Here is a 23,738-nt window from a genome sequence, read left to right on the forward strand (position 1 = left end):
AGAAAGGCAGGTGCATGCAATGTACCTGAGCAACCAGAAGAATGGAGCCAGGATCCACCCCTTTCCAGACTTCATTTAAGGGTTGGCAGTAGAGGTGAGGCACTTCTTGCTAGAGTTCCTTGCCTACCTGAGGCTTTCCAAAGGTGAGCAGCTCTTTTCCTTCATTTCTGCATTTGCAGCTGCTGCACGTGGGTCTGTTGTCATTTGCTGCAGCCAAAGACTTTGCCACCCTGCTATAATCGCAGCACTTTCTATCCCATTATAGCTTTACACCTTAAAACAGAATGCAGTTTTTTAGCTTTAAGGGTTTCTTGTTTTCAATCACTTAGTAGTATTATTTAAAAAAAAAAAAAAAAAAGTTATTTATTTAGGAAACAAATTATTGCTGTAAAGGCATATGAGAAGTTAATATCTATGAAGTGCTGCTTCTTTGCTCCAGTGTTGCTTAAATTAACTGAGAGTGTGCATTCTGTTGTGATGCAGTATTTATTCACGTATGGAACTAACCACTGCTGCTTATGTCTAAATGCCCCTTTTTGAATCCTCAGCTGCCCAAACAACTCAACAGGCAGAATTAAGGAGCTCACGGAATAAGTTAATGCAGACACAAATTGCAGTATGAGAGGTCTTAGGCCTTCTTTTCCATAAAGAAGGCATAAAACAGATGGATGTACTCTAAGAAGTAGGATATCCCTTAAAAAAGCACACAAGGTATACACTTGTATAGCCTTGGCTAATAACCTAAACTAAAGCCATTTAAAGAATCTTGTTTCTTAGTGGCATTAAAAAAGAAGAGTTGTTATGGTTAAAATGAATTTCCAGATAATCAGTAGCTTTACAGAAGTTACAGGGAAGATGAATGTTTCATTCTGTTTAAATCAAGTCATCCTGCTGTCAGTAGAAATCTCAGAGGTTCAGCCTTGTGGAAGGATTTAAAGGCAACACTTCAGCAATAATCGGATTAGAAGGACTTGCATAGCTACGTGGTGTAAAAACCAGATAAAAGAAACCAGAGTTCAGATTTGCCACAAAGAAAGGCAGTGAGCTGTAAGGTGCAGAACCTGAGGCTGATTTTGACAATTACCTGGAGTAGGGATGCCTGCAGATTTCAATGGTTACTGGAAAATGATCAGCAATGACAATTTTGAGGAGTATCTCAAAGCACTGGGTAAGGTTCCCTTCATGTTTCTTATAAGTGATCAATAAATGCAGACTATCCTAATCTTCTCATGAATCTATTCTACTTGTATGGTCATAAAGCATTTTTGTGAGAAACAGTTTCTTCAGGAACTAAAAACTGCTCTGTGCAAAATTGTCTTAAGCAGTCCACTTCTTGATATCACGGAGTTTCCAAGTGTAGTGACTAAACTACATAGCTGAAAGAGGTAAGTTGCAGACTTTAAATTTAAAACCCAAATATAATTTGAGAGAGTGAAACTTTTGCGTGCTACAGAGATGGTAATGTACTTGAGGCGGTTTTGTGTGTTTGCGTGTGATGAAGTACATAAAAAGCTACTACTCCTGCAGAAATTCTAGTACCCTTATTAACTGTCAAATACAAGTAGCAAAACAAGGCATAAATGTAGGCAACAGAACTGGGCTGTAGACTTTTTTTTTTAACAAGCTGGCCTGAAATATCTGGGCACTTACCTTCACCTAATCTCTCCCAAGAGCTACAAGCCTCTTTTTCTGGTAGATGTTTCTGTATTAAAGTAACTCTCTTTTTCTTTTTCAGATGTAAATGTTGCTGTAAGAAAAATAGCAAACTTGCTAAAACCTGACAAAGAAATCTTTCAGAATGGAGATCATATGATTATTAAAACGCTAAGCACTTTTAGAAACTACATCATGGAATTTGATGTAGGAAAGGAGTTTGAAGAGGATTTAGCTGGGGTGGATGATCGCAAATGCATGGTAAGAATTAGAACTGTAACAACTGACGAAATAAAAACAAGGCTATTAAGGCTTTGCATAGACTACATCTATAAGCCTTTTCTTTTTTTGTGGCTACTCCTAAAACTGTATTTATACTTCTCAGTTTGAGATGTGCACGGCTTTTAGCATGCCTTTACATTAATGGAATATAATTGTAATCAGAATCATGACAAAGTTCTAGCAATTAATGAATAGTAGCTTCAATGTTCTCAGTTATTCTGGAATATTTGTTAGTCTGGAAGACATCTGCATTTAGATTTTCAGAATCTCTTCACTGACAGATGCTTTACAGTAGAAGAAATCAACTTGTTTCAGGGCCAGGTATCCTTCCCTATCTGAAACAATGGTCAGGTGCTCCAAAGCTGTTTTTCTGTGCTCGTTCCTTCCTGGGTGTATGTGGTAGAGCTGATGTGTTCATTAGCCTAACTGGAACAAATCTTCACAGTCAATAAGCTAGCACTGAGGTCTCTGCATTATGAGCTCTGTTTGCCTGCCAAAGAGACAATATTGTCCAGCTTATTGATAAATACCCGTTAATTGATAGTTGATTGATAAATACCCGTTATCAGGGAGAACTTGAGAATACCAAGTTCTTCACATATATACAGCTGGACATTTTCTTCTGTGTTTGAGAGCATAAAATGCCTGTGATATCCCACAGTGAAGATAAGTAAAAGAAAATTATTTCAGCAGGGAATATAGAGAAGTAATACAAAATAGAATTAATAGGTTTCCAGTCTTAGAAAGATGTACATCTGTGCAGTATGTTATTCTCTAACACTAGACTAACTTGCTTTTGCTTTGTAAATGGCAGGAAAGGGAATGACCTGGAAAAATAGGGGAAAAAAGGGGCAGGTGAGCAGCAAGGAAGGTTCTCAACTAATCCCTCTGTACTCCTTGTTATAGAGCGTAAGAGCATGAAACAGAAGAAAAAACTGCGGAAAGGTGAAGTGTATGTGTGTAAAGGGAAGGGCCCAATATCATATGACTTCTGGAAGGCTCTTCATTTGAGATAAAGACCAGATCCATTGAGCAAATATGAACCTGAAGAAGGTCTTAGATTTTCTTGGCTAAAGTGCTTTCAAAGATAGCAATGGTCAGCTTACCTGCTTAAGGGCTAAAAATATGCAAAGTTCCCATTGTTTAATTCAGTGAACTACTGATATGCATGTGTACAGAATTATCTCCAGCTAAGCACTACCTATACTTAAGGACCATTAAACTCCCAACTAAAACATTCTTTAGCTGGCAGAATGAAGTAATTTTGCTAGCGTGTGCCTTCAATGAGTTCTCACAAGCTCTATCAGACAACCACTGTGCTTAAAAAAATAAAATAAAATAGAATTCAGAAGACATGAAAATGTGGCCCCTGCCCAGTCCTGCTTCTGAAATGCAGAACAGGTAAAACATGTAAGTCTTGGTTCCCTGAAACGTTTCACTATTTGTAATAGGCCAGTATTCTCTACTTGACATTTCTAGATTGAGTAATAGGAAAGGATGTAAAATATCGAATGAGAAGGAAGAAATAAGAGACTATTCCAGTCATTTACAGCAGTTATTAGATTTGGAATAGAATCTAGTTTACTTCTAACTGTTCTTTAAAAAATGTATCTATTGGTGGTTTGCAAAATCACTCAGAACTGTAAACAGGATGTATCAGCATCGATTTGCCTTGGGGGAAAAAAAAAGTTGTGGTCATGCTAATACTAACAATTAGTTTCTTTGTTAAGTATGACTTAGGCATGCAACTTCAGAATGGCTTTCAGAAGTCTCTCTTTGTGGTCTCCCACATCAGAAGATACCAACTGCGGCTCTGTAAGGTCAATCTAATCATTGCCTGTAATGTATCATACGTAATAGTTCAATTCTCTCATAAAAGGCATTTTTATGAAACCTCAGCTTTTCCAAAGAAAGACAAGTACAAGAAGTTGTTCTTGAGATGCAGCTTCAGTCCAAGTCTAACAACCAAAACGTCAGTAAAGATTTGCAGTTTTAAGCAAAGGAACAACTCCATATGGACAGGTGCCTTGTGAAAGGAGTGTTACGGAGCTGAGCTGATAAATGCTAGAATATTCCTTGAGTGGTGGTATGAGGAAAGCCACCATAAGAGTGAAGGATGAATGCGGTTTTTGATGTTTCCTTTCCTTATACATAGGAGCTATGATGTATGGTTCAATGGCTTTTAGAGGCAATGGGAGAACAGTTGGACTAGATGATCTTGTCCTTTCCAACCTTTTCTGATTCTTATGAATCTACATGCCATAAATGGTGTAATCATTAATGTTCAGTCTATCTAATGGGAGAGTTTGAGTCATTTACTGTTATTTACATTGTGAACTGAGCACATTGCTGGGCTGGTTCTCTCCTCAGTAACAAGCAGCTCAACACAAAACAAGTAGGAAGTAACATGGATACAACAAATTACATATTAAATGTTACTCTGTATAACAGATCCAACAGGAAGAAGCTAGAGTCATCTAACTAGGGTTAACATCAGTAAAAATAAAAGCACAGTGGACAGGTTCAGTCTCTAAAATTTTGTCCACCGTTCAGTTGTAAAACACGTCTTTGAATCTCCGAGTAATTACAATATTTCAAAATCAATAGTGTGCAATGAGTAAAAGCTGACCAGCTTTGCTAAGTCTAAATTTAGAAGAAAGGCAAAGGTATGACAATAACAAAGTCTTATGACAGTGTAGGCTGCATTTCTTCATTTCACTTAGGGTTGTTTTCCTTATCGTTGCTGGTCACTTAGTTTTTGCTGGAAGCTTTTCTGAGGTAATTCAGATGGATAATCCTTAACAGTTTGGGTTGTTTTTTTTTTCCATCTTTAACCATCACTTTCTTGTCTGCAGCACGTTTTTGGATGATTTCATTTTCTTAAAGGGTAGTGGTATCAATACTTCTATGATTCTGTTTATCTTGGAAAGTGAGGACTTGCTTTAGAACATAAAATTTCTGTTTCCTAAAACCAAGCATTACGATAGCTGCCCACTCAGGAGAGAGCACTAATGATAGGCAAAGTGCTGCCAAAAAGACTGTATTCCCTGTATTCCAAGCAAGAAATGAGTCCTGCCTAGTTTGTATTCAGGAAAAAATGTAGTGAACTTAAGGTACTCAAGGCATAATTTGATTTATACTGTTGCAAGGTCAGAAAAAAGTGCTATTAAAATTACATGGCTCATTAAACTTTTTTATACTGTTACTTCAGCAGGGTTCCTTTAATACCAGAAATGGAATTCACAGCTGTTAATCTAGTTTAGAGTAGGCAATGCAACGAATACTTTGCTGTTAGAAAAAGCAAGCGCTAGGACACTTGGAATTTTGGTGGGGAGTCTGCATAGAATGAGAAGATGCAAAAGGAATATATTTTTTTTTTAAGTAAGAAGCAAGGTCAGCAATGTGTCTTTACTTGATCCCTGTGATTCAACACTTTCATTTCTATACCTCTATGAATGGTGTCACTTTCTTTTTAAAAATTACTTCAATTTTTTTATTTGGGCTTGTATTTTCTCATTTACTATATTGGAAAAAGCTTTGTTCTAGAATGGCAATCGATGGGAGATGTCTAGAATATACACATATATACAAAGACTTCTCTCAAATCTTCTGCTCCCTTTCTCTGCAGTATTATCCCCAGCTTCTTACTGGGCTAATCTCTGACTTTAAGGGGTTTTAATTCAGAGGAAGTAGCTTTCATGTAGTTTTGTGTTTCTGACCTTTTACAAACTACTGGCTCCAGGTGAGGAAGAACAGTTCTCCAGTCAACCTCTCTGGGGCTCTAGCGAGCAGAGATCCAGCCTTGGATCTGCCTCAGGCTCTCTCAAATTCCGGTTCAGTCTCTGTGCCTAAGTAGAGAGGAGCTATTTCTTCTCTTTTTTCCTTGTTTTTGTCTGTTTCACATTGCAGGCCTTTTTTGGCATTACTGCATATTAGCAGTAAGTGATACGCTCAGCACATTTGTGACATGATGTCAGATGAGATCTCTAGAATATTTTGTCATACACATTAAGATGTCATTAACATCAAATGTTGCAGTGCTAGATTCATTTCTACTACCTGAGACGAACTGTAGGCTTTGAGCTACTTACTCACAAAATCACTGCTAACGTTCTGAAAGCTCTGTGGGCAGGATGGTTTTGAGTGGGCTTAGCATTTCAGCTTTACTATCTCCTACAGTTCTCCAGGTGCATGTAATGCAGTGTGCAAGCAGAAATAATCTGATGAAAACCTGAGAACCTGACTTGCCTAACTCCTTTTTGAATGAAAAACCATTAGTATTATGTACAACTGCTTCTTGCTAAGCTTATGCAGAGAGCAAATCAGTTATGCACGTTAATTTAATAAATGTCTTAGAGTCAATTCTGATCCTTGCACAAAGTGAATTAGATTTGTTTTCTACTCTTTTTCTGCTGATGTATCCTTCTGATATAGGATATCAGAAGTCATCCCATTTTTTAAGATTCTTACAGTTTTATTTCAGTAACAAAAAACCTAACCATTCCTAAGAAATAAAACACCATGTGCTAACCAGAATGCTTATTCCACTCCTCCAAAGCCTGGAATGTCTCTCCCTTTCCCTCTCTGCTCCTATGAGCAAGGATTCAAAATAAGCAATTTGAACATTTTAAGTTCTGACACTGACAGTAGCTTACCCTTTGATCTAAAACTTGTCATTGCAGTTCTGTTTGCTAGGAATGGAGATGCTGACAGTCACCAAAGCAACACTTCTAGAAGTGGCTCTTTTTATTTTTATTACAGTGAATTTCACTAAGCTTATCAGTCAGGTACAGAATGCCCACATTTTAACCAGCTTGTCTTTCAATGATCTGAGCTTGTAAGTTTGTAATGGCACACAAACACATTTCAGAGTTCTATAGTTATAGATACCCATTATGATATGTCACATGTGCCAGCCCCACAAAAAGCTGAGAAATGTTCTGTTTTGTGCTACCAGCGTTTTCCTATTAGTTAACTCTGGAAGCTTCTGTTGCTGCTTGGCTTAAAGCAGGAATGATTAAATGGGAGGTTAGATTTATAGCTGCTTTTACAGGGTTCAACTGAAGTTGGTATGCGAGCAAAAGATTGATAAAGGCTTTAGCATGCTCCCTAGCTACAGGATAGCTAAACACGTATAGTCTCTCTCTAGAAACGATATATTGCAATAAAGTCCAAGAATCCTATCACTCATTTTTCTGTTGGAGAATGTTTAATAGATGTTTTCTTGTAGTAGAGACAAAATAAGCCCACATATTATGTTTTTTGAGATCTGTCTCTTTCGAAGACGTTACGCTAAGTGAACCCTTATTTCAAATGGACCTTTCAGGTATAATACTACAATAACTTCTTAATTTTCAATACTAACAGAATAATTTGTTAGATTTTGGGAAGAGTGACTGGAATTCATGGGATGATGATGAACAGAACAAACAAGCAGTTTATTTCTCTCAACAGATAAGCGATCCTGACAATTAAGAAATGCTTCTGCAGTTTTTTCAGATTGTCAGGCTTCTCCTTTGTAGCAGTTTATCTTCATAATCCTAAGCTGCTTTTATGTAGAAAAGAAAAATTGAATATCTTAATTTAATTAGAACTTAAGATAGGAGGAGTAATGGGTTGTGGGCCATTCATATTTCTGAATCAAATTTTAAGATCAGCTGGATCTTCAAACAATTTGTACTTTGGAACCTATTGACCACTTGTACTGATAGTTCCTTATGGAAACAGTAGTCTCTTTCCATTTAAGTTCTTAAATATAGTAGTGACCTTATTGGCAGCTCCTTACATTTTCCAGCATATTGCTACTTTGTACTCAAACACAGTAAATCAGAGCCAGAACACAGTCAAGAATCAGGACAACTGAAAAAAAAAAAAAAAACCAGCCATAGTACTGGGTTGCCAGACAGAGACCTTATCTTGATGTTCTTGGTGATACATCTCTATTATTGCATCTTTCAGGATTTTCACTCTGTAGTGTGGTTGTTCATGCACTCACAGAATCATGGGGGTTGGAGGGGATCTCTAGAGATTATCTAGTCCCAACTCCACTGCTAAAGCAGGTCCAGTAGAATAGCTTATATAGAAAGATGTCCATGCAGGTTTTGAATTTCTCCAGAGAAGGAGACCCCTACCACCTCTATGGGCAGCTTGTTCTGGTGCTCTGTAAGCCTCTGAGAAGGTGAAACCTCCTATGCTTCAGTTTGTGCCTGTTGCCCCTTGTCCTGTCACTGAGCATTGCTGAAAAGTGTGTGGCCCCATCCACTTCACTTCTCCTCCCCGCCGTGCTTATGAGCGTTGATAAGATCTCCTCTGTCTTCTCCAGTCTGAACTGTCCCACATCTCTAAGCGTTCCTTCTCAATTACCAAAATTGGTCTGAGCAGGAGGGTTCAGAATTAAGATTGTAGTCTACAAAGGCTCAGTGAAGTCTGGACCACCATAACTAAAACCTCATATGGCCCTGCCTAGCCTTTCAACTGGTTTGCAAACAACTGTCTATGAAAAAAAAATGGGCTGAGTTTGAGAATGAGTGGGCTGTGGTGGAAGAGTACAGCAGCTTTCTTACAAGTGAAGTGCCTGGCTGCTGCAGATCATATTGGAGCCAGACACTCAAAGCCAGAATCCAGAGCTATTACTCTGTCTTCCCATGTGGCAAATCCTCCTGGCACTTGTGCAATTCCATCTTGCTGAAGGTGACTGGAATTTCCTGGCTCCGAGTGTTTAGTTCAGTAGGTCTTTTTTTCTCAAAGCTATCAAAACTCAAAAAAAATCTTATTTATGGAAGTATTGCTTAACTGCTATGGATCCTTGTAACTTCAAATCAATTCTGGCTGTTACAGTCTAAACCTACTGAAATTAGCTGCAATTTGTCATAGCACATGTAGAGAAGGAGCAAGGAAATTACTCAACTTAGTAAGGTTTGCCTCAGAAGTCCATGAAAACAGCTACTGTGAACATGGACCTAAATAAAAAAAATCACTTCGAAAACATAATTGTAAGAAGGCAGAAGATGGGTTTAAGTAGTATTAGAAATTAACTGAATGTCTTTATCACAAATTTATTTTTTTACTCTAGAATATCTAAACTGTTATGGTAGGTATCTCATTTAACTTGAGGCTCTTTGAAAAATTACCTATAGATTTCATTCTTCGACTTGATTTTTCTACGTGTTCCTAGTATTTCTGAATCAGACTTTTCTTAGGAAACTAATTTTGCCTAATTTCAGCTGTGGAATTGAAAGAGCAACAGAAAAGCATCTGTATTTTTTTGCTTGAGTGTGCTCTTTTCTCAGTATTTTATGTCAACAACCTACCAGCTATAGATTTGGTGAGATCAAAGGAGTTGCTGGAGAGGTGACAAATGTTTAATGTAGTTGTTGCCCTCCTGTTAGCAATGTAGAGTACGCCTCCTATGCAAAAGGTCACAGGTAGTGACTGTGATGCTAATGAACGTGTTTTCACCATTGCATTGCAGTGGTTGTGATATCAATGTGAGTTTATTCCATCAACGCTTCAGTTGATGAATATTTTACCTGACAACTGCTTACCAGGTGTTTTTATATCACTTTGATAGTTCAGGTGAAAAAGCCTTATCTTGAGCATCTAATTAATATCTAATTGGATACACTGCAGTGCTTGACTGAAAATTCTAGAATATTTTATTTGGTTTTAGTTGGAAACAAAGGACACATCTCAAAGTGGATTTTCCTGTATCTGTCTGATCTAAACAATTGCTTTTCATGGTTTAATTTTTTCCTAAATCATAATTACAGTTGTGAAATGACTAGTAATTCCCATAAGCACAGAATTACTGAATTGAGACAGAGCATGGATTGTATCATGCAGTCCTAGGGCACCGCGGTCATTTACTGCGCTGTAATATAGAGACAACACTGTGAAGGGAAGCAGAAGAAAAATGGAAACTGTACTGCTGTGTTTCTCCGAAAGATGGGAAATCAATAACATTTTTGATGAAAGATAGTAGCTGCAATTCATATTTGTAAATGTAGTACGTCAAAAATCTATGTAGCTTCAGCAGAAAATGTTCATTGGCTACTTAAGGAGAAAATTGTATTTCATTCACCCGTAAAATACACTAGGTGTCTTCAGCTGCACAGCACACAAGCTAGCACATAAGGAACAGCCAACGTGGGAATGAGAAACACTGTGCATTGCCAACAATAAATGTTTATGCAATTTGACAATGCAGATTTTTCTGATAAATCAGTTTGTTTGATGAATATTTCAGTAAATTACACAATTCAGTATACCTGGCTGTAGGTCAACATGCCTTACCACTAGAAGCTGGAAGTATTACCTACTGTAACTTGACAAGATTTCACTGCTGCTATTGCCACTTGATCTAATACTAGATCAGATTGCCTGGGGTCTCATCCAGCTGGCCTTAAAAACCTCCATGGACAAGGCATCCGCAACCTCTCTGGGCAACCTATTCCAGCGCCGCACCGCTCTCTCAGTAAAGAACTTCCCCCTGACATCTGATCTAAATCTCTCTTTAGAGAAAAATCAGCTTAATACAGAATTTGAAGGCATAAGAGAATCCAAGCACTGCCTGTTTGTAGATCTTAATTGCCTACGTTATCTCCCTACCATTCTTCTTTTCTTCTAGACATCTTTTTCTTTATGCTGCTATTATGCTGTTGTTAAGTTAATGTGGGAATTTAAAGGGACTCTGTGGAGAATGTCGAAAGTGGTGGGAAATACATAAATAGTTTATTTTCTCACTTAAAATATGAACAGCATATTAGCAGTTATGAACACAAAAGAAAACCTACATTTTTGGAGCTACAGTGATTCTCCCAGTCAGTAGTCAGTGAAAAATATTCCATATACACAAAGAAAGGGGTGTCTGTGCCTAAAGGAAAGCTCTAAAATAATTGTTATTTACAACAAAAGGGCTGATATTTACTAATTTTTCTGGGATGTTGTTATGTTCTGGCTCAAATATTTGAAAATAAGGTAAGTATTGCTGTCTTTGTTGCTGGGAAAGGGTAGATTATTTGCAGCTAACAGTGCACTTACAATAGCCATAACAATTCCAACCTCAGAGATATTTGGAATTGAAGAACTTACTGTTCCTCTTTGATCTGACTTAAAAGAGAAATTTCTGTCTTTTGTGTTATTTGGGTCTTATATCAGAATTTAGAATATCACCTAAAGAAAGAAAATATAAAAATGCTACCAATTAATCTTATTGTCATGAAGCAGTTGTTTCTGCTAACAAAGAGGATAACGTGTTCTTTTGCCATATAATATATTATGTCCTTTATAACCTTCATAGCAAATACAAAAATCAGAAACTGTACGGCATCCTCACATCCCATCAGTAGTTATATTTCTGAGAAAGGAAGAAAAAGGATAACATCTGGGAATTCTGATAAAATGGCATGGGTAGTGGTCAGTGATATTTTACTCCATGTGGTTGTCACTGGATCACCAAAAGCAGTGTCTAATCTTGATTAGAAAAACCAAACAACAACAAGGAGAAAAAAGTGTGTTTTCTGAGATGAAAATGTTTTTAAAACTCTGAGAGGCTGAAAAAGTTCTTTGAGTTGCCACAAACATTTCTCTAGTGTCCCCAGGTCTGCTAAGATAGCGAAGTATCAAAACTAGAAACTTCCACAATAACTGACTTTGCATGTGAGTAGGTCTAATAACATTGGATCTGATTTTATGATGGTATATTGCCTTGGAACTCGCATGTAATGGTACAAAATTTAACTTTACAGCTAATCTAACAATTTATCTATGATTAAGTTAGTGCTTAATGGATAGAAATAAGTACTGCTACTAAGAAAATCTGCATATGCAAATGACTCATTTCCCAGTACCTCTTGCATCTGTAGGTCCCTGGCAGAAATAAAGTTTACTTTCTGATATATTCACGGTTTAGAATCATCAGAAAGCCTTGAGATATAAACTTAGTGTTATTTGTTATCTTCTACTTTCCAACTGGATATCTGTAGATTCAAAACAGATACGTAAACCAATACTAACAATGGCAACCACACGGGCTCTCTTAAGTACAGCTTTGCTGCAGTGCGTTGTTCCCCCCTGCATTAGCATTTTAAACCTTGAAAGGAGATGGCATTTTTAAAATGTTATCTGCTACTAGGTTTAAATGCGTTATTTTACATGACTGAACAGAAAAAACTGCCACTGCATTTTACAAATCAGAGAGATTGTTAGTGAGGACAAATAAGGCTTTTGTGGAACTCTCGGAATGTGAGCCTCAGAGGAGGGCCACTAAGATGATCAGAGGGCTGGAGCACCTCTCCTACAAGGAAAGGTTGAGGGAACTGGGCTTGTTTTAGCTTGGAGAAGAGAAGGCTATAGGGAGACCTTATTGTGGCCTTCCAGTATTTGAAAGGAGCATATAAATAAACAGGAGGGGGAATGGCTGTTGACAAGGGTGGATAGTGATAGGACAAGGGGGAATGGTTGTAAACTAAGACAGGGGAGGTTTAGGTTGGATATTAGGAGGATGTTTTTCATACAGAGGGTGGTGAGGCACTGGAACAGGTTGCCCAAGGAGGCTGTGGATGCCCCATCCATGCAGGCTTTCAAGGTCAGGCTGGATGTGGCTCTGGGCAGCCTGGGCTGCTGGTTGGTGACCTGCACACAGCAGGGGGTTGGAACTGGATGAGCATTGTGGTCCTTTGCAACCCAGGCCATTCTGTGATTCTTAAGAAACCCCACGTGGTGCAAATAGATTATATTGGATCACTCCTGATGCCTTGCATACGATTATCTTTGCTGGCACTCTTTCTGGTGATTCATTTTTCCATGCTTGTTTAGCCTAAAGCTTCCCATGGGTGGAGAATTATGGCTGTACTCATTTATAGATGGGTGGCTATCATACTATCATGGTTATCGTTTAAGAATTAATTGCTTGTGACATACACAAATTAAATAAATAGGTCTGCATAGTTCTTCAATGTTGAACTTACTTTAATTCATAGAATGAAAAATGTAGGATGGCTTCTTTTCTTAGAAACCATGCAGGGTGGATGCATTGTTTTCCTTTAATTAAATAGATCAGAATTTATCCATATTGGGCTGCTTATACAGGCAGTGGCCTGAACACTTACACGAGGTAGACAGTAAATCTATAGCTAGTCCTCAGATTCATTTCATTCAAGCTGGTTTGAAAGCAGTGTGCTAGTATCTATGCTAAGCTATCGTAATGCAGCACAAACTGCCACTAATCTTTCCTTTTCCACTACAAAAATTCTACAGAATGTTCCTGTTTTTACCTTAGGGAGAAGTGAAAAGCATACTGTGGATAAAGACTTGCCACAGTAACAGAGTGGAAGGATGCACTCTCATATTCAAGTAATTTTATTAAGTTCTGTTGAACTACTCAAGGCAGTGCAGGTACTCAGGAAAGCGCTGAGCTACATCCTGCAACACCTTAACTGGTATTCTACCAGCCCTGGCTCAATTGCTGCTCCAGCTAAACAAAACAGGATACTGGCAATGTTATCAATTTACTGATACTTCCACACTACTCTGCTCAATGACAGAAGACAGATTAAGATATGAGGGGAAAAAAAGCCCACTATTTACAAGTCTTTCTTGTATAACTGGAGCTGCCAGTCAGTGGGCTCTGTGTTCAGGTAGATCAGCTGAGCAGTCCTTGTGGTGGAAAAAGACCTGAATCTCAAGTTTTCAGCTCTTATGAATACAGTGCTAGGCTGTACATCGCTTCTGCTGTTGTATTTGTCAGCGGGGAAAAGAAGTGCACTCTTACATAATGATTTTTGTCTGATTGTTTTTCTTGCAGTTAAACAGCTTTATCTCACCCTTGCAGGTTTTGACAGGCAGTTGGCAAACTTGCTCTTTAAGCAAATTTCTTTTGTAATTATCCTAATTACTACAATGCTCTACAATTATTCTTCTTATGAGATTTGTTAGTCTATTATATTAGAGAGTAGTTTTTCTTTAAGGAAACTAATCAAAATATCATGAAATACTGCAGTAATGCTGAACATGCCCATTTTCTTAGACCACAGTTTCTTGGGATGGAGATAAGCTACTTTGTGTACAGAAAGGAGAAAAAGAAGATCGTGGTTGGACTCAGTGGATTGAAGGAGATGAAATGCACCTGGTAAGATCATATAATGGGCACTAAGTGCCATCCTTTTATTTACTGAAACAAGATGTAGTGCTGTGTTATCTTGGCATTCTTTGACATAATTAAGTGTTGGTGCTGTATTTGACTTGCTTCTAAAGTAGTAATTTAATTTGGCACCATTATTCTTTCAAGTCCCTTACAAAAATTGCCTCATTTCAAAGCAGTACTCTTTCTGATAACTGTCTGTTCAGACATACCGGTTTGAAATGTTTACATTGAGGAAACCATTTAGCAGAATGGTCCTTGTACACTCTGAAATACACAATATGGGAGCTTGTAAAATTACACACCTAACGATAAGCCGTAAGGGGAAAATATACCATTCTTCTTTTAAAATAGTTACAGCCCAAACTGCACTATAGCCCAGAGAACTAAAACAGCAATTAGGCTTCTGAAATGTCATGTTCTCTCTGATCACCATTTCCATCTTTCCAAGTTAACAGGATCTGAAAGAAGATGCCTATTCCTTCTTTACGTAGCTCTTCATAGCATACTCACTCTTTCATTACTTTGGATAAAATGCACTCTTCCTGCTGAGAAAATAAATCTAACTTTTGATTCATTCTTGTGGTTGGTAGTTTTAGCATTCAACACTCCAAATTAATATTCTCTAAATATCCAAATCAGAAACTGTTATAGATGAAATCTTTGCAGAAATACCCTAAGCCTCTTACTATCAAGTAAGAAATAGTGGAAGTCCCAGAAACAAGTTTGGAGAAGGAATGTATGTAATAAACCTTACCATCTGGACTACACACTTGATGTAATGCAGGTAGGGATGGAAGTAAATTTATAGTTGCAGTCATGGCCTCAACAGAAGTAGAGGTGAAGCAATGAAAATGAGACTGCAGAATTTCCTGTGTATGTATGTCACAGTTTCAAGTGCAAGAGGAGAAGGGAGCCCCTTCCGCCTCCTTTCGAGGAAAAGGAAAGAAAAATGGTCCAAGATAGGAGAGATTACAGATTTACTACAGATGGTGAAAGAATGTAAGACAATAACAAGACAGAGAGATTCAATTAATAACTCAAGTTGGAGAGAGGAAGGCTGCCATCACTGCTGGAACTTGGAAGAGCCTCTTCCCTGTCACCTGGAATTGGACATCACCTGGGGAACTGCGGAGGTTCCTGGGAATAGCAGTTGTCTTGGAGAGTTGGAACTCATGTGAAAGTGCTAAAGAGCATAGGATCAGGAAGTACAGCTCCAGAGTGCACTGTGCCTCTGCACCCAGTATCCTGCTGCAAGATGTCACATGGAATACTGATTAAACCAGAACAAAACATCCCCTCAATCTGCATGTGAACACTACAGCAGTTCCACACTACCTCCCAGATAAAAAGCACTTGGTACTGTGACCCCAACCAGCAGCCTTTTCAGAATCTGTTTGCAGGCAGGTTGCAATTAGCCACGCTGTGTCTGGCCCTGAAGCTCAGCTTATTCCTTGCTGCATTTAACCCACATGAAGCGATGGCACTAGCTGCTCTCGGATTTCTTTGGCCTCCATTTTGTCAGGTTCAGGTTCTTATCTCCCTGCAATCATTCTCGCTTCCCATTTACTACTCCCAACACTTTTTTTTTTTTTTTTTTTTTAAAAAAAAGTCTAAACTTCTGCTGTCCTTTCTGACTCATATGCTAGCCATACAACCTGGCCACAAACCTGCAGGCCAGACCATTTTCTGTGCTTAAAGCTGTCAAGAGTCATATCTGAGAAATCATAAATTCAGATTCTGGTGCAAGTGCCACTGCTGTCCAGTGCCATCTTAGGTACCCTGACGTAACCTGACTGATCTGATGCTTTTGCTTTAAAAGGCTGTGAAGAGAAGTGTCGTAGCTGCCAGCACATTCAGGTATCCATGCACTAACTGACACTTGTACAATTTACTGCAAGCTGTCCATCATGCACCCAAAAGCCAGTACAAAGTTACTTAATGCAAAAGAAGTACCCAAATATTTTAGAAGCCAGTCCCCAATATTTTATCACATTTTATGTTTCATGAACTTCAAATTATGTCCTCTTTATTCCTCTGAATCCTCGTTAATATAACTCTCTCCATTACGTATGCAGTGAAATAGTTCCATTTAGTATCTTTTGATCAGCCAAGATTACTGGGCCCTGTGCTTCTGAAAGTACTTTGATACAATGGGCAGTTACCTCTAAAAAATTGATACTTCGATAGTTTTATGATGCTATTGAACTTTACACAATGAGCCAAGTGTTAATTTAATTCCTTCCATGGTTCTGTAGAAAGTAGCACCACATCCCTTAGTAGTTTATCACCTCCTATTTTTACCATTTCAATCTATGGTCTGTACTTTGTAGTTCTTTTTCCTCCTTGGATTCTGTTTTATGTGAGTGACTTATTTGACCATTCTCCATTTCCTTTTGAGTTTTATTGCCATTTTCTATTGTATTGATTGCTTCTGCTCTGCAGGTTTTTATCTCTGTCAGCAGATCTCTTTGGACTTACTGCATACTCTTTCTTTTGGCTTCCCTATATACATAGTGAACAAACACAGTTCCAACTAAAATCACAATACCAGTCTGCTTGTTTCATCAATTCATCATGAAACACCTTCTCTTACAACAGACTGGTAACACATGTGAATAAGGTTATTGACCCAGTGTAAGCTCTTCTTAATAAGTCATTTTAAAGTTTATAAAGAAATATAAGGAAACATGCACAACTTCCCAGTTATATACCTCCTAAATTCCTCAAAATATTCTGACAACTTTATTTAAGTCTTATCTTGAAATAGGAAGTACAGTCCTTCTGCTATGTCATATATAATCTTTGTCTATACATTCCTTAAGAAGTTCTACCAATTTTCTTCTTCCAGGAAAACCAGTCAGCAGCTCTACAAATTCCCACAAAGTCTGTGCAACTCAGGTGTAACCTCAACAGTTTCAGTAATAGAGAAGATTAAACTGCATTTTCAGTGATGTTAGATGAACAACAGTAGGTCTCATAAATCAATGTACATTGTTATGAGCAGTTAGATTAGTTAGCAAGCAAAGATTTTTTAAAACCTGTTATGGAAGACAGAAGACCAGCGGGCAGCATTAGGCATCAATATGGTGAAGTTCAGCCAAAACTCACTGCTGTGCTGTGGTTTATAGACCTAGCTCAACTCTTCTGTATGCAATTACCTGCCCCATCCTATCCATGACCACTGGGTTGCTAGAATGGGCTTTTAGCTGATTTCTGGGTTTGTAAGTTTGATCTACTGATCATCAATATACAGACTCAGAATTTGTTACTTAAACCCATCCCAAATACTTTGTTTATATGTCCAAAGTACAGAATGCTCATTTTAAAGACCTACACAGTTGCACGCACAAATGAACAATAATGCCCCTGAAACACATTTGCTCTTCTAAGATCTGAGATCCCAAAGTAACTTCTCTTACTCCACCTTTCTCCAGACAATAAGCCCAAACCAACTTGTACTATTAGGATTAAAAATAGGCTAAAATATGTACAAGCTATACAATCTAATTTGATAAGAAATATATTGAAATTAACCTGGACATACCCATGAATATATAATGCACATATAATATGTAAAAGATGTAATTTTAAAATTATTTTCTCTTCCTAGGAAATAAGAGTGTGCGGAGTCAAATGCAAGCAGGTCTTTAAGAAGGTACAGTGAGCCTACTGCTGACACAGAAGTGAAGAAGCAAGTAGACTTGCCACCAAGTCTCCAAGCACTAGTGATGAACATCATCAATGATGAGAGTTAATACAGATGAAGATTACATTAGCACTGTATAGTCAAAAATATTTTTAACAAATTATTTTAAAGAAATAATTGCAAATAAAACTCTATTAAAGTTACTAAACACTATAAATGGGTGCGCACCATAATTCTTGACCACACAAAAACTGAGACTGTTTGATAAAAAACAAGATACTGGAGTTAAAGCCATGTGAGCAGATATTTTACTTGCAGTGAAAAATCTCCTTTCTGTAGCTTTAACAAGGGGCCTTAATGTAATCTTGTTTTCAGGCTATGAATTGTTGTAGGGAAGTGAATGAGGACTGCAGTATGTGGCTGACCAGAAATCCTCATCTCTCTGAAGCCAGTGAGAATTTTACCACCAGCTCCAATGGAGCAGTACTTCAGTGAAAGTATTCCACCAAAATGGAAGATTTGATTTTTTAAATTAAGTAAAGTTATGGATCAATAATGTGGAAAAACAGCAATTACAGAATTATGGCCAAGAGGCAATTCCTTTCCAAATGCTTTAGCCAATGACTGACTATTTGCTTTCTTTCTCTTTCTGATGAAGCTGACAGTAAGGTAACTATGTAATTGTACTCACACCATACAAAAGAGATAGCTAACATTGCTTTGTACAATATCATTTTCAGATTTTATTAGTACCCATCACTGAGCTCATCTTCTCATGCAGCATATAGAAAAGCACTGACCTACTACTTTATACTAAACATTCTTACAGGTTTAAGTAGTAAGATGTCCATGAATTTAGGAGGCTCCTCTTCGAAAGGGCACTTCTGAGTCTTTTACTTCTCTTCACCTGTTTTCGACTTAGTATAGCAATAATCATTTAATGTGATCCTCAGCTGTTTTATTCGTGGTTTCTGTGATTATTCACCATCTGATCTACCCCTCCCATTACAGAAGAAAAACATGAAAAGCACTAAGTCAGGATGTAGGATCAGAACATGAAATGATTAAGGAGTACAACTTGCATAATACCAAAGAAGATTCAGAAGGATTCTAAAACTATAAAGCAAATGCAGAGGATCAGGTAGAGAACTGAAACTCTTTATAGTAACATGATTTGCAGAGGAAATGGGATGCTCTCTTAACAGCAGGAGAATATTTTTTGAATACGTTGATTATGTAGTATCTAATATTGTAACCTGTGTAATGTATATATTTCATTTGGAAATTGTTGTGTTTTTTTCTGTTTGATTTGAACAAGTCAAAATATACACACTGATTTTACTGGGTGCAAATATGAGCATAAAATAAGTATTTTGGTACTTGAAAATTAAATAATTGATGTGAGAAAAAATCTAATCAGACCTGTACAAAATACATGTAAGCCTAAGAAAGGGCTGGTAAATTTTTATTTCATATATGTTAAATATTTTATATTTTTATTTTAGAAATCCAGGATTTCTTAATAGCTACCAAAATGTTTTACACAGACAAAGGAATACAAATTAGATTGCATTATCTGAAAACGTAGTTTTAATATTAAGTAATAATATGAAATGTGTGGTATTAATTATGAAATACCTTTAATGTCATTAAAGAATTTAATCTTCAGATATATACTGTAGTGACGCAGCTGCAGTACAGCAACCTTTGTGATTTCCACGCACTTTGACTAAGATTATACCACACTGTTCTCCCAGTCTTTTCTGATTCTGTGGCTCAAGCCAGAAGCTGCTATCTCACTATTTAATAACCTTCACCATATTTTTCTTTCATAAAAATCTCAAGTCATTTTTGAGATCAATGCAAATATTTAGCAAACAGTTGTTTAAGAAATCTCTCTGTTCGCTTGAACCTGTTGCCTTCTGTTATCACGTAATTACTCCTAATTCTTGTACTGCAAGAGATACAAAATCACCATTCCCTGTTTCTGCCACAACCCTCAGATTTCTGTACCCCTAGTATTATGGTGAGATAATTGCTCTAGCAGAATCAGAGTCACTACGTTTATTCCAGAGTATAAATTTGAATGTTTTTATTCCTAGAAGTCTTTTTTAAAGCATCAGAAGGCTCCCATTTCAATTCAAGCCACTCAGAAACACTCAACTGAAACACATGGGCTAACAGCATTTCTTCTAGTCTAATCCATTCATAGAAACCACAACAGAAATAAGAGCTAAGATTGCAGTCTGCATTCATACAACTGTGAAAGATGGAAAATAATTGCTTTGAATGATCTGTGAAACATTTTTATTTTAAAATGAGCTGCCAGAATGGCAAATTCCATAGAACAAGGTGTGTTAGATTTCTAAAGAGTCTCTTATATGAGATGGAGCAATAGAGAGTACCAATCCACTAGCATAGCATGAAAGGTGCATTCCAGGAGATACATCCACTTTCATCAATGCCTCATTTCATCATTTAATTGACTCCACTATATTAAATTTTCTATGTGGATAGTGAAGCAAAGGAGTTCTGCAGCACAACATTGGTAAAACTTTCCTAGCATGTATCGTCTTGTGTTGTTTCTTGGACAATATCACCTGTAATCACGTAAAGGATTCATGGCCATTGTCTTCTATTAGTAAAACACTTCCTCTTAGAATAGTACCTATGTGCTGCTGCTATTGGTACTTCAAGACAATTTTCAACCTCAAAGCAAATGTTTATTTAAGTAATTGACTCCTGTCTAGCAAAAAAGCACAAAAAAGGAGAATTCCTTCAGTATCCTGTGATTTATCAACAAAGCGTGCATTCTTCTCTGTATTGATGCCAACAGCATCCACACTGGACGCTTGAGCAGCATAGCTTTTTAGTTCCTTCAACCAGTCTGCCTGAAGATCAAGTTTCTACTCCAAAGAATGAAATTCTCTTTCAAGAGTCATATTCTTATTATAGCAGGTAAAGAAAGAAAAAAGCATGTGGTTATTGAGTAACAGTAATTTACATAGCCAGAGACCATCTAGTTGTACCAGTTGGTACAACACTGTTCTAATGTTTAGCCAATTAAAAAGCCAATATTGTGATAAGAATGTTTCAAATTTAAAATAGTTTATTTGAATGTTCAGTTAATTGAGAGTTCAAGATTGTAGCAGAAGCATGAGCAATTAGCTATGGGTGCACAATCACAGAGTAGATAATATTTAGAACTTGATTGTGCATGTGTAGAAATACATACAGCATGATATCAATACCAGTAGTAATCTTTAAAGATGTATAGTTCTTAAAAATGCTTTTATCAGCATTGTGGAATCATATTAAAAGCTTTTATGCAACAGTTTCACTTCCTTTCTTTCCCCTCCCCTTTAGGCTACACAAAGCAGCATTACAGAAGTGCAGAGATAAAATATAAGAAAAGCAGAGGAGGTAATGCAAAATTGTACTGGAATTTAAAATGAAAGGTCCCTCTCTCTCTTGATGTTCCCAGCCATTTTTCAGTCAGTGTCCTTGCTATATAAAAACAGATACTTACAATGCTATGGAGTCACCATTTTCAGTTTTTAGGTTTAAAGCATTGCATATGGGACGAGCTGAAATTTCACATTCAGTCAAGTGCAACAAGACTTACAGCAGTTCATCACTTTCCTTCTCTAATTCTAAATCAGCATGATTCAATTTATCTTTTCTTACAGAGACACTGATGCTTACTATCCATAACCATTACAGCTTCTAACACTTCTCTCCAGCTGGGCTTGTTAAAGAAGTTAACACATTTCAGTAGTACTTCTGTGAAATAACTGTGGTCTTTCACTCATCTTGTCAAGAAATATGCTGTCATTCTTGATGCTGACATTTCCAAGTTTATTTTTGGAAAGGGGGAGAACAGCACCTTTTATGTATTTTAGAGCAACATAGCAAAGCCCTTATTCAAACACAGCAGCTCCTCCAGACACCAGTTTTCAGGTACGACAGTGTAGCTCACTGCAATGTAGTTAGTCCCCTTCACTGTCTCACTGATAGCAGTGCTCATTAGAAACAGCCGATCACTGGGGACAATCCTTAAAGGCCACTGCGTTAATCCTTGAAATCCCACTAGCTAGAAAGCCAGTCATCACTGGTCTTCTTTTCTGACACGTACGTTCAGGTAGTTCAGACCTAAACACAGAGACATACTCAGTTTCCGAGAGCTGCTTACAGATTACTCTCTGAAAGAATTCTGAAAGATTTACTCATGAGTTTAAGACTTCTTGTACCTAAGAAACAGCACAAAACGCATAACAGATTTTCACAACACCGCAGCAGTGACACATTGTGCTAATTTTGTTAGGTTTCTTGAAACCAATCTCAGACATGGGGGCTGACTTAGGAGCTAGACAAATAAGGTCTGCAAGCCACATTTCACGCTGCTGTAAATGATGCAGGAGCAGATGACTCATTCCCTGACGAGCAAAACAGAAAATAAGCAGAATACCAGAGTTCTTCAGCAAAAAAAAAATCTCCAAGTAGTACGGCTCCAGCTCTTTAATTGTCATCATACAAAAGAAAAAAAACCTTGTCAGTTTTTGGGCAATGAAAAGCAAGGTGTCTCCATCCCAAAAACCTACAAGCAAGGTTATTTCACAGAATGTTTTTTTGCAACATATGTACAACGCTCTATAACATATTTTTCTCATACAGTGTCTGCCTCATAAACATTTGAAGCATCTCGTGACACAAAGTTCCATTTTTGTTTCCAGTTCCCAACATGATGTCCGGTATTTTTGACAGTATTTCCAAAAGTATTTTGGTGACTAAAGCGACAGGTAGGCATTTAATCTGCTAAATGTTGCTCAAAAACCCTGCCAGGTGCTAACTGTAAGTTGAAGTTAATGGGCAATAAATACCTAATTTGTTTGAACGTCACGTGGATAATTTGGGGCAGCCTTTTTCCCTCCTCAGCCATACTAATGCTCTGAAAAATGCTCTCCCTCTGTAGCATGCTGCCATGCAGCACTTCCCACTGCAGTTTGTGTAACTTCAGGAACAGCTAAATGCCTTCTCAGTTACATATTCCCCCTATGTAAGTTAATGTGATTTAGCACAAAAACAAACAATTCATTTGGGGCTAACCACATTCCCTCATCAGACGTTACAGATCTGAAGGAATGACCAAATTGTGGAGAAGTGGAAGCAAATGAAAAGTTTGAAGTCCGTGAAAACAAATGATGTGGTTCTTCATCACAACAAAAAAATCGTCTACATTTCATCGTGCTTTAGAACAGTTTTCAGTAACAGAGCTGACCAAAGGTTCTCTACAGTTCTTCTCTTCGGAGAAGCATAATGGCTGAAGACCCTGGGCTGCTTGTATAACAAGGAGAGACTATAACTAAAAAAACAAGCTGCTACTAACAAGTGACCTTAGGCAAGATTCCTTCAAACAGGCTGTCTCATAAGTTGTTGCTCACCTGCTGCACAGCAACCTTCAGCCTTTTCCCTGCACTGGGGAAGACGCATGTAAGGCAACGAAAGGCCCACAGATGGAGCACATCCACTGCATTTGGAGATAATGGACAAGAGGTTTTGCAGAAGTGTAATTTAGGATTGCTGCAGCAACTGGGAGTGAGCTGAAGAAATCACTAGCGTGGTGCCGAGACTAGACAATGCAAAATCAAGTAAGATGCTCTAAATTGGTATATTTATTCTTTCTTCTGAGAAATGAATTCCAAGAAGAATTCCTGGTATAATTCAGAAGACAAGCCTGCTTGATATATGTATTCTGTAGATGGAACATCAAAAGCTTATTTACTTTGATCAGTAATGAGAGGAATGGCAAGGACCATGTTGTCTTGGGATCACAGGAGAACACCAGCATGTTGTCTGTAATGGAAAAAGGATGCAGGTCAAAGATTCAGTCTGCAAATTGCTGCCTTCTGCAGAGTTTCTTGCAGGATGGCAGACTTCTTACCTCACCTGATTATTCTTTCCTTTAAAAATGTCTGTATAATTCAATGTTAAAAATGAAGGTAATAGATATCCACA

At 37.6% G+C, this 23,738-nt stretch overlaps 1 protein-coding gene across 1 annotated transcript in view; it reads left to right on the forward strand.

Annotated features, from left to right (window-relative positions):
* The first annotated feature begins 1 nt into the window (after nt 1).
* RBP2 (retinol binding protein 2) overlaps nt 2-23,738 on the forward strand; it is a 41,347-nt gene continuing 17,610 nt past the window's right edge. Inside the window, exon 1 of the mRNA XM_042878299.1 lies at nt 2-1,914. Within this exon, the coding sequence (XP_042734233.1) occupies nt 1,810-1,914 (105 nt within the window). The 5' untranslated portion in view covers nt 2-1,809. The remainder of the gene's footprint in view (nt 1,915-23,738) is intronic.

Source organism: Lagopus leucura, unplaced genomic scaffold (genome assembly GCF_019238085.1).
Source record: "Lagopus leucura isolate 7727_CA_CO unplaced genomic scaffold, USGS_WTPT01 Super-Scaffold_100021, whole genome shotgun sequence".
NCBI lineage: Eukaryota > Metazoa > Chordata > Aves > Galliformes > Phasianidae > Lagopus > Lagopus leucura.